This window comes from Drosophila simulans, chromosome 2R (genome assembly GCF_016746395.2).
Source record: "Drosophila simulans strain w501 chromosome 2R, Prin_Dsim_3.1, whole genome shotgun sequence".
Classification (NCBI taxonomy): Eukaryota; Metazoa; Arthropoda; class Insecta; order Diptera; family Drosophilidae; genus Drosophila; species Drosophila simulans.
In genome coordinates this window covers 18,483,145-18,494,162 of record NC_052521.2, presented here as the reverse complement: position 1 = coordinate 18,494,162, position 11,018 = coordinate 18,483,145, and the positions used below count along the sequence as shown (strand labels likewise).

Here is an 11,018-nt window from a genome sequence, read left to right as displayed (position 1 = left end):
AAAATTAGTGCGACCGTTGAACTGCATTGAAGTGCCAAAAGTCAGTGTGACCATTTCGAAGTCCCGAGGAAATACTAACATTTTTGCTTTGGGCTAGCCACAGGCTCATGACCTTCGCGGTTAACCAAATCCAAATACTGCAAGCTGGTCACGCTGCCAAACATTGGTGACGGAATGGTGACGACACAAACAATTCGCTTTAAAACTTTCTTGCGGCCGTAAAAATGCGCAAGCAGCCTGACAGCGTAACGCACGTATACGTAATTGGAACAAATGTTTGCTGAACCACAACCGCCCACTCAATGTAAGCGCCAACGTCTTTTTCACCGCCGCCGCCGTCGTCGTCGTCGCCGGATTATTTTGTTTACAATTTTGCTTACACAAGTGCAATCGTCGGTAGCGCTTTATTTTGGAGTAACAAGTAGTATTTTGCGCCGTACTGCTGTTCGCCGTATCAGACCGACGGAAGAAGGTTGGTATCAGTTCGACACAGCTTGCGAAGATATTGCATACGCGGCGAAACGCCCACGTGAAAACGGATCGCAGTTCTCGAAACTCCAGATAAAGAGAAAGTAGGCTGAATTCCCGGCAAGATGTTGGCCCACTCCGCGCATGTAATGACGCTGGCCAACAGCATCATAGGCGTCGGCATCCTGGCCATGCCGTTCTGCTTCCAGAAGTGCGGCATCCTGCTATCCATCGTTCTTCTTGTGCTGAGCAATGGAATAACACGGGTTTGCTGCCACTATCTTATTAAAACCTCGCTGCTGACACGTAGGAGGAGCTTCGAGATGCTCGGTCTCCATGCTTTCGGTACTTCCGGCAAGCTGCTTGTGGAGCTGTGCATCATTGGCTACCTGATTGGAACGTGCATCACGTATTTTGTGGTCGTGGGCGATCTGGGTCCGCAGATAATCGCCAAGATTTTCGAGCTGGACGTGGCGGATCACCTGCATCTGCGGAGTCTGGTAAGAAAGTGCCATTCTACCCAAGAAGAGAAACTAACTCTTATCGACCAGGTCATGGTCGTGGTCACTGTGGTGTGCATAGTGCCCCTCGGCATGCTCCGCAATGTGGACAGCTTGTCCGCCGTTTGCACCGCGTCCATAGGTTTCTATGTCTGTCTAATTCTCAAGATCGTGCTGGAGGCCCAGCCACACATTACGGCCAACGACTGGACGGAAAAGGTGCTCTACTGGGAACCGGCGGGCGTGCTCCAATGTCTGCCCATCTTCAGCATGGCTCTCTCCTGCCAAATGTGTGTACACCCTGCGTTCTTTGTTCGCAAAATTCGTTTAAATATCTGATCTATATACAGGCAACTATTTGAGGTCTTTGAGAGTATTAACAACCAGAGTCTCGACAAGCTGAACGGCATTGTCCGCAATGCCACTTGGATCTGTACCTTTGTTTACATATCTGTTGGTTTTTTCGGATATGTGGCGTTTTGTACGCACACATTTTCGGGTAAGCCAGACACCTTTTTGAGGCATTTTCTGCTCTACATATTTGCCTTTTTATTTATAGGTAACATTCTGGTGAACTTATCGACCTCTTTTGGTAGCGATATCATTAAAATTGGCTTTGTACTGTCGATTGCTTTTAGTTTCCCATTGGTAATCTTTCCCTGCAGAGCTAGTCTCTATTCGCTGCTATACAGAAAGGTAATTTTGTAGCTTCAATTTGGTGGAGTAGACACTAAAAATCTATTTTGTATAGGGCCACACGGAAAGCAGTAGCTACATTCCTGAACAACGCTTTCGATTCATCACTATCTTCATCGTTTTCTTTTCGTTATGCGTGGCTTTGGTTATTCCATCCGTGGAGCTTATAATTGGATTGGTGGGCTCCACTATTGGCGTAGCCATCTGCATAATGTTTCCCGCATCCAGTTTTCGAAAAATCATCAAAAAGGAGTCAATGGAACGCACTCTTGCTCAGTTTGTATTCGTAAGTGGATTTCTATTGATGATCCTAGGAACATATGCGAACCTAAGTGCAATTGATGAGAAGAGCTCCGGCCCTGAGTTTGATATGGTTGCCATAGGCACCCCTCTATATCCCGATGGCCAAGTGCCCGCTGTAGTCGGGGAGCTACCAAAACATTTGGCTAAAGATTCCATTAACAGTGAAAAGAACCTATTCTTAAAGAAACTTGATGTTCAAAATCCAGAAAAATTAAAGGAAACCGTAGATGATAAAGTTGTTGATATGCCGAAGGTAGTGCAAACAGCTTCCTCCGACAACCCACCGTTGCCACCACTGCCCATCGATGAAGTCCATGTAGTTCCCATAGATAGTAAAAATTCTGAAACGGATCTTAAAAACCTACCAGTAGAAGCCGTAGAAGCGAACCCACCAGAAGCCAAACCACTCGATGTCAACCTTACCGTGGACAAGCCCAAGGAGAATCCCCCGGCTGCTGTTGCATCGCTACCAGATAAACCGGAAATTGGATCGAGCTTGTTATCAGCAAGCAATACAATTGATGGAGCGGCCATCAAGAAGGAGGAGGACGTAGCTGCCGAAGAGCAAAAGGAAAGTAAGGCTAATGCAGATGAGCTACTCAAAACCCAAAAGGAATTAAAGGAGACCAAAAAACTATTGGCGAAAACCGTTGGGGAGCTAAACGAAGAGTTGGCCAAGAAAAATTCATTTAACCAGCCACCTTTGGAGTTACAGAAAGATGAGCCTTTGGATGCTGTCGCTAAAGTTGCCGAGGAACCGAAGAAGGCTGAAATTAAGCTCAAGGAGTCGCAGCCAGTTGCTGAGGAAAAGAAGGAGAGAAGGCGCCAGGCATCGTTAATGGAGATACTCACGGAAAATACTCATTTGCGCGATGAGAAGGAGGCCCATGCCGGCGTTTTTGAACCTCTATCCTACAAAACCGGAGAGTTACTTAGGAATTCGAGCGTGGATAAAGAAGCTCTTATCAAACGATTGCCCATTCCACTGGCCCTAATGGTGAATGCTACTCAGCCGAAAGCTTCGAATGACTCGGAGATCAAGAAACCCAACCTTGAAGACAATGTAGAGGCCATCCGCCGGGAGTTGCTCAATCTGCGAAGTTCGGCGGATGCGACAGAGCAGCCACCGGCAAGGGTTAAACGTGAGGCCTCCAACGACGAGAACTGCCTACGCCAGCCCAAGCTGGATGAAGTGAATAATAATGTGGCTGCAGCTGCCTTGAGCTTGAACATGGAGAGTATTGGACGCGATCTCAAATCCATCAAAGATGATGACGTCGAGATAGTTACTGAAAACGAATCCTACCAAGCGAGTCCAAATGGAACCCAAACTTCGCTGCAGACGTAATGTGGATAGTCTACAACTATGCAAAGCTTTATGTATATAACCTTTACACGTATTTATTTAGTTTATAAGAAACTGTAGACTAGAAGTATATACAAATTATATACAGTTCATGTGACTTGGGAATATTGTGTCAAATTTCTCGTGGAGTCGCTAGCAAAATTGTATGTGAAGCAATAGCCCTGGTTTTTTGTAATCCCATCAAAATGTCCATAGTCCTTGATGTTATCCAACAAGTTGTGTTGCAGAAAGCCTACGATCTAACATGCGAGGCAGCCATTTTAGCCTTGAGAAAATGTGGCAAAGTGAGTAGTTGCAGGAATAGTTATATCCAATGGCTAATTTCATTTTCAGCTGAAAATAGAGGATGGTAAATCGAAACCAAAGCGGGAAAAGCCTCTACCTCCGGTCAAGCCTATTGCCCAGGAAGTGGTTTCACCAATGAAAGCTCCCGAGGCTAACACCATTCCAAAATATACGGGACGGGATATGCCTCGAAAGAACTTTGGCTCCATCGATCCTCCCCAGTGCTCCTGCATGCGTGTGTGCCGCGATAGCTACTTCTCTTAGATGAAAAAGAACGCTTAAAAACAATTGCAACTTTAATAGAATAGAAATAGCAAAATTTCAAGGGACCTCAGGCATCGAATCTCATTCCATCTTGTATCCGTACAATTATCAAACGTAACACTAATAACAGTTTTTGGTAGCAACTAACAGGTTTGAATATGAGTATTTACGGTGGTTTAGGCCACGTCTGCTCCCAAGGAGTGCAGATCGTACAGGACTTCCAAAATGGCAGCAACACTCCAGGCCTGCGTGCGACAGGAGTCACCGCAGTAGGAGCCATTGTCGTTGGTCAACTCGGGCAATCCGCGCCAATGGGATGTCTGTAGCTCTCGGAGGTGGGCCCGCAGTATGGCCCAGGTCTCGGCAATGGTCTCGTCCAAATGGCCACACTTTTTGGCGAAGATCAGGCGCGCCCGCAGGTAGAAACCGATGGGCCATACCCACTCCGGCCCCTGGTGGTAATTGGCGCCATGGGCCACAGTGCAGTCCGTGGAGTCATTTGAGTTGTCATAGTTGGCCCTATAGTTCCAGTCCTCGGGATCCAGCGTCTTCATGCCCAGCGGTCCCAGAAGATACTTTTTGGCGCGCTCCAGTGCACGCCAGGCATTCTGAGGATTGCACAGGTCGGGAGCCACGGTCAAGGTGATGGGGAAGTTGCATCGCAGCTGGTAGTCCGTCCAACTCTGGGTGGCTCCATAGCTGTCCTTGTAGATAAGCTTTTTGTTGGCCACCGAGCAGGTTTCCGAATCGGACACAAAGAAATACTTGTCAAAGTTGTTCTTGATGCGATCCGCCCATTCCTTGTAGCTCCACTTGGTCACTTCGCCCGATGGACCCTTTCGTTCCACGCCGGTGTACGGGATAACCTCCTTTTCGGCTAGGCTTTGCATAAACCGGAGTACGGCATACTGTAGGCCAACGAGCTCCACTGCGGATCCATCACGCGGCGTACTTGGTCGTCCCTTGTTTCCGGCCTTCTGCGAGGATCCCATTTTGTCCATCCAAGTGCCGCAGTTGAAGTTATTGCCTCCGAACACAAAGCCAGTCTCCGGGTGAACTCCGATCTGATTGTTAAAGCCCTGGTCTACCATGTGCGCATCGATCTCATAGCCTGCATTGCGCTCCCGATACTGCAAGCCCTGGAAGTGCACCTGCAGTGCCTCCTGCATCACGTCGAAGAGAAGCTGGTCGAAGGCTCCTGGAGCATGGGCATCTGCATCGTCGTACGGGAACATGCGGGACACTTTGTCCTTCAGGATCTCAGCACCCTTGGGGGCATCCTCCACATACTGCTTGATGCAGTACATCCACCACCAGATGGCATCGCGGCAGTTGAATCTCGGCTTGCTGCCGCTGTCTAAAAGATTCGGAATTAGTCCGTGTCGAAGGGTCTGACCAAATCCAAGGATGATGAAGCGGGCTTCGTTGTAACGGCCAGTGAGGAACATGGAGCCACGCAGAGCGATGAAGGTATCACGGCCCCAGCACCGCATATAGCCTAATAAATGGTTGGATATTCCATTATTTTAGGTTCCTTTCGATTATTGAATATAAAATATAAACTCACCCGTAGAGAAATGCGGCAGTCCAGCAGAAAGAGTCACACATTGCTTTGGAGGCTTGGGTGGACTTAAAGCAGGACTGAATCCTGGCAAATTGGCCGACTTGCAAACGGAGAGGAACTGCAACGTGGACAGGGCCAGGGATTGTGGAAAACTGTGGCCATTCTTGATGAAGCTGTAAAAATTAATGACTAAATACAAAATCTATGAATGCAGTCTGCTAATGGACATACTCTGGCATTAGTTCGTTGACCTGGTTGATGAGCACATTGTAAACCCCGCTGACAATGGCATCAAAGTAGCAGGGTATGAGGTAGCGTGGAATATTCTTCAGTGGCTCAAAGGTAGCTTTGAACCAGGCGGAGAGTGGCTTCAGGTCTTCGTAACTAGTTAGGCGATCAGCAATGTAATCTGGAAATAATTATATTGTTTAGTAACTACATAAATCTGAATCTTTCCAAACTTACCCATCATCCAGTTTCCATCTCGCAGATTGTTACAAAGCGGATGTCCCAAGTCATTTTTGGGCGAAATCTCCGTCAACAGGGAAATGAATCCTTGCAGTCCGCAGTAAACGATCTTTCCAAAGTTGGGAATGTCGTAGGCGGTGCCACCTTTTCCAAGATCCCTCTCCTCATCATCGCAGCTGAAGAGGGCACCACTAAGTGCCACCAGATCTAACTTGGAGACGATAGCCTGCAGCTGGGAATACTCCTCGCCTGATCCAATACGCAGGGCGTTCGAAATCTTTTGGAGCTTATCGAAACTGGTGCGAGGACCAGGATGCATGGACACTCTGATGGCCACCACAGTGCCGGGTCGTAGATTGGCAAAGTTTAGCTCCGTGTTGTTACCATCCGAATAGGCTTGGGTCTGGAACACCGTCGACTTAGCCAGCGGGATGTGTTCCTGCAGATTCAACTGGAACTGAGTAAAGCCATTGATCACATTCGGATCCTTTTTAAATGGAGCGGGACGATCGAATGGCTTGTCACTCTGCATAGTCAAGCTGGCCTCCAGGATGATCTCGTCCAACACGCCCTCGAAACGCAGCGGGCGGATTCCGGTGGGTCCGGCATTTGGAGAGGGATAGCCAAAGGCAGTGTGGGCCACGAGAATAACTGACTGATGCGTGATCGGCGAATGACGAGTAACTGCAACTACGTTGGGATCCATCTGGTCTACGTACACTTGGCTAAATCCCTCCTCTGCGAGCTGTCCATGCAGCAAATTCAGTGCTCTTTTGGCACCCATAATTCCAGATTTCGAGTCAACACCTTTGCCCCATTCTTGGTACGTGCGTTCCTCGTCTACGACATGGATCTGGGAAAATAGTCTGAGTTAGTTTCAGGAATAAATCATAAACGAATGGGGAGCTTACATGATGTGGAACCAGTTCGTCGTAACCACGGTTACTTCCTGTGGCACAGCAGGCCATGGAAACCAGTGCTGCCGATGGTAGAAGATCGTACACGGAACGCTTCTCCACCGGAGACGGGTTATCGTGGGTGAGGTCCAGGAAGAGGGCATGAGCCACACTGGTGGCCTCGTGGCGCGACGAGTTTGCTTGGAAACCACCCACAGGCACTCCTCCATAACGATAAACTAGGCGGCCTTGCTCGTGGGAGTCCCAAGCGGAAAGAGCTTCACGGATTAAGGAGGTGATGCCCAATCGGTTCACAAACACATTGTCGGTGTAATCGGAATTGGTGAACAGTTCCGCCACCACATACAGCTCTGGGTTGATCTTACGAGCTGCATCGAGAAGGTACTCAGCTACGTGCAATGGCGTGGAGTGGCAGTTGTCCAATCGCACACCGTCGAAGATGCGCGCCGTGGTCTGAACGTACTCGGTCATGTGCTGCCACAGGTAGGGACTGTCCTCCGGACGCCTGCCGAAGCGCAACTTCACACTATCGCCCCACGAGATGAGCTCGCGCTTGAGGTAGACATTGGCGCGTCCGGGTTGCTCCTCAGCAAAGTCCCTCAGAGGATCGCTGTAGCCCATGACCCAACCATTGTGGGCCATGAAGAACTCTCCAGCCTTGGTGTACATATCAGCCTCGATCTCAGTGAGCGATTTTCCCTGGGTGCCGGTATGCGTAAAGTAGACCATAAAGACCGAGTGCTTCTCGGAGATCTCCTTCACTCTGGGCCCATCGCCCTGGACTCTTTCGTAGCGCACTCCGGCCAAAACATTGTCTATCGCATAGTTGATGTAGCCTTGAACCTCGCAGCGCACGCGATCGTTGAGGGCATCGAGATGCCGGCGGAGGGTTTCGGCGCACTTGCGGAAGCGTGACTCCTCATCGAAGCAGTCGCCATGGAAAGCATTAAAGATCTCCAGCGCCAGCTCGAAATTAATGGTGCTGGCCAAGCGTCGATATTGCGGGTCCTGTATCAGTTGGATTTCCTGGAAGCGACACTCGTTGGCCACATTCTTCGGTGGCTCGCGAGTTCGCACCTGGGACATGAACTCGTTCACGTACTTCATCACATCGCACTGATACAGCTCGTGTATATTGACCTTGGACATGTAGGAGGTGTGCAACTGGTACTTTAACGCTTCCAAATGGCACTCCTGCTCGATGACCGCAGGTACGCCTACGTGCTCCAGGCTGCCCTCGGCTATGTCCGCTCCGCACTGGGCGAAAGCGGCGTCCAGCAGGAAGGCGGGGCGGAGGTAGGGACAGGTGGCGCATGAGTAAGTGGCATCCGGATGCTGTAGTAGCCAATCGGACTCGTTGGCGGTGTGATTGAGCACGATGTCGCAGATAGAGGCCACCTGACATAGGGATGAGTTTTAAACTAGTTCTGTTTATGCTAGAATTCAATGTCTTACCCCCCACTCCTGTCGACACTTCTTGATGACCTTCTCCACATCCTCAAAACTGATCTTACCTCCCTTTTGGGGTGCAAAATGTGAGTTGACCTTGAGTTGGTCACGCAGCGAATAGCAGGATCGGGAGCCACCCAACTCCTGGATGGGAGTGAAGTGGATCACATTGTAGCCGGCCTCCTTGGCCACGCGCAGCTTAGGCTCCCAGGTGTCCAGCGGACCCAGGAGCTTGGCCAGCACCGTTTGGCAGCGCACCGAGTCCAAGGGAATGGTCTTCTGGGCGCCAGGCGGACCCACATGCAGCGTGGGCTCCACTTGCACATATAGAGCTCCATCTGCTCCGGAGCAGCCAGTGTCGGGTCTGAAAATGTTGACACACATTAATGCTGAAGAAAAAGCAATGCGGAAAAGTATAAATTCGAACCTTTCCAGATACCGGAAGTAGAAGTGGTAGGTGCCGGACATGTTGAGCTCCACCTGACTACGAATGTCCGTATCTACCACATGGGCCTCCGGATGCATTACAGAGGTAATCTGCTTGCCATTGCTGAGTTGCCATCCCAGCACGCGATACTCCGTTCGCACAAACTTCTGTCCCTCGGCGGGATAGTTGGTGTACAAAACGATCTTCCTGCCCAACAGCGAGGCATCCGGGTGAACACTCAGCTTGGAACCCCGCTTCAGACGGTACAGAATATGCTCCGCATCCTGGCCCTCCCTGATGGGTATGCTGTGCGACTCCGTCTCCTTGCCCATGGTGCTCATCTAGGAAAATCCGAGAGGATAGCCGTGAGTGCGTTATACAATCGTCATTACTATTCATTACACATGAACATGGGTTTTATGCATGGAATGTATAGTCGAATTTCTATAGCTTTATGTCTCTTAAGGTCGAACCACTGCTAGCGCCAATAGAGATTAGGATTACAATTACAGCTACAAATGAGCAATATGTTCTATTTTTAAAATTGCACGACAATGAATAAATAAATTGTTAAGTAAGGATCGATTGTGATCTTATATAGAGAATTTGTTTTTCCGATTTTGGTTTAATACAATTTTCATTTTCATCCATTGATTTGTGTTAAAACTCGATTTTAATTCCAATATTGCTTTTTAAAATAATCTGTGGATTGGATTGGTTTTGAAGTATAATTTGTTAATCACGGGGTTATCCACTTTGCTTTTCTGTGGTTCGACCTATAGGAGTTCCACGGTTAAGTTTGATTTTGGGTATTTCGCGGTCGGGAAACGCACAGCCAAAGGCATCTTGTTAAAACACCACCACAGTCCGAGTAGAATTTTCGAGGATTGTCCGCTTGGTGGAAGCTCCTAGTAACCCGGATCGGAATTGACTGAAGCATTGCCGGATGGAGGGCATGTTTTATATTCATTGCCGGCACACACACACACGCACACACTCTGTGGACTGGAACACTAGAACATATAGTTATGGCATATGGACACAACACTGGGACTCCGATCACTGGGCGATGATAATACCTCACGGCGGCGGATGATTTGATTTGATACGATCTCGGCACTGCCTGCATTGCCCATTGCATTCGCATTTGCACTTGGAACGGTTCTAATCGCGACTGAATCCGATTTTCCGGGGGAGATGGCATTCTCCAGACTCGCCAGCTGATTCTTCTTCTTGTTTTCCCCGAACGCTTCCTCTTCGCTTTTGATTTGTAACGGTAGCGGTTCGTTATCAACAGTCGCTATTAGTCCATAAAGCCATCGGAAGAGCTGATAACGCATCAGGATCTGGAGCATGCTCCTCCAGAGCCAGTGGACTCCCTCGCTCAGCATGACTGCAACTGCTGCAAAATCGACGGTCTACGGAATGCCAGGAATTTTCAGACGCCGCTATCTCAAATGGAGCATTAAACGAATATGTACTTTTCAATCGCGATAATCGCTCACACATTTGCACACACAGGGGCGTCGGCTAACGGGGGATTGCTTTACTGCTTTCTCATGGGGTAATAAGGCACTTAGTCCTCTTAGTTTCAGATGCATTGCTATTGACATGTGGCGCCTACGTGAGAATGTGGATCCTCACGATTAGCGAACGTTATCAACATTGAAAATTCACTGGCAGGTCAGGGAATAAAAATAATTTTGCACACACCAAGTTCACAGACAAGCACACGCACACACACACACACACCCTCGCATATGTGGGTCAATGAATTGCACTTGGCTGCCGGTAGATGGCCTATGAGTGTTTATTTATAGATCGTTTTTTAGGAGTCCCGATTTTAGAACACAACAAAAGTGCTCCATGTGAGTAATCTGTGGTCTTTTTTTATCTGCTCTAGAACTTATCTGCCCACTTTCATTCACATTCACGCTCGGCGAAAATTGTTTATTTTCATGGGTATGCAAATTATTTGATTATTTTCATTTTATCACGGGATTTTTTAATGATTTTTCGTACTTTTTGGGCTGTGATGAAGCTGCGAAATTGAACTTTACGTTACCAGCCGAAATTCTTAAGCAATTGCTTTTGATTCTATTAAGCTCAAGGTGACCTTTGAAGTTTTTGTGGTCATCAGCTGGTTAAGGCGCTGAAAAACAGCCCCCAACAACAACTAGGCAACGAAGCTTGTAAACAAAAAACAGCTGGTTGTTTTTATTTACACTCAATCTGCTTGTAGTCGCTATTGAAGATTTTAAATTCTTTTTCAGGGGGTATTGTTAATTAATTGACATCAAATTGCTTTCTT

The 11,018-nt window shown here is 48.3% G+C and overlaps 3 protein-coding genes across 8 annotated transcripts; 2 read left to right on the top strand and 1 right to left on the bottom strand.

Annotated features, from left to right (window-relative positions):
• The first annotated feature begins 135 nt into the window (after window positions 1-135).
• LOC6735536 (putative sodium-coupled neutral amino acid transporter 10) lies at window positions 136-3,438 on the top strand. The gene is made up of 5 exons (XM_002082436.4): window positions 136-968; window positions 1,020-1,258; window positions 1,319-1,467; window positions 1,528-1,664; window positions 1,720-3,438. Exons 1-5 carry the CDS (start codon window positions 594-596, stop codon window positions 3,313-3,315), a joined length of 2,496 nt encoding a protein of 831 aa, XP_002082472.2. The 5' UTR covers window positions 136-593; the 3' UTR covers window positions 3,316-3,438.
• A 45-nt stretch (window positions 3,439-3,483) lies between these two features.
• LOC6735534 lies at window positions 3,484-4,031 on the top strand. The gene is made up of 2 exons (XM_002082434.4): window positions 3,484-3,617; window positions 3,667-4,031. Exons 1-2 carry the CDS (start codon window positions 3,519-3,521, stop codon window positions 3,880-3,882), a joined length of 315 nt encoding a protein of 104 aa, XP_002082470.1. The 5' UTR covers window positions 3,484-3,518; the 3' UTR covers window positions 3,883-4,031.
• On the bottom strand, window positions 3,897-10,911 carry LOC6735533 (glycogen debranching enzyme). 6 transcript variants are annotated; one of them, XM_016168665.3, is made up of 8 exons: window positions 9,787-10,125; window positions 8,708-9,048; window positions 8,287-8,644; window positions 6,826-8,229; window positions 5,912-6,767; window positions 5,678-5,855; window positions 5,450-5,619; window positions 3,897-5,380 (listed from the first exon to the last, which is right to left on the bottom strand). In XM_016168665.3, the coding sequence occupies exons 1-8, from the start codon at window positions 10,096-10,098 to the stop codon at window positions 4,059-4,061; spliced, it is 4,941 nt and encodes a 1,646-aa protein (XP_016028886.1). In that variant the 5' UTR covers window positions 10,099-10,125; the 3' UTR covers window positions 3,897-4,058. The 6 variants fall into 6 exon arrangements, with proteins under 6 accessions (XP_016028886.1, XP_016028887.1, XP_044778320.1 ...); XM_016168666.3 differs by lacking the exon at window positions 9,787-10,125 and adding an exon at window positions 9,541-9,691; XM_044922385.1 differs by lacking the exon at window positions 9,787-10,125 and adding an exon at window positions 10,773-10,911 and having other exon boundaries at window positions 8,287-9,048.
• Window positions 10,912-11,018: the final 107 nt, after the last annotated feature.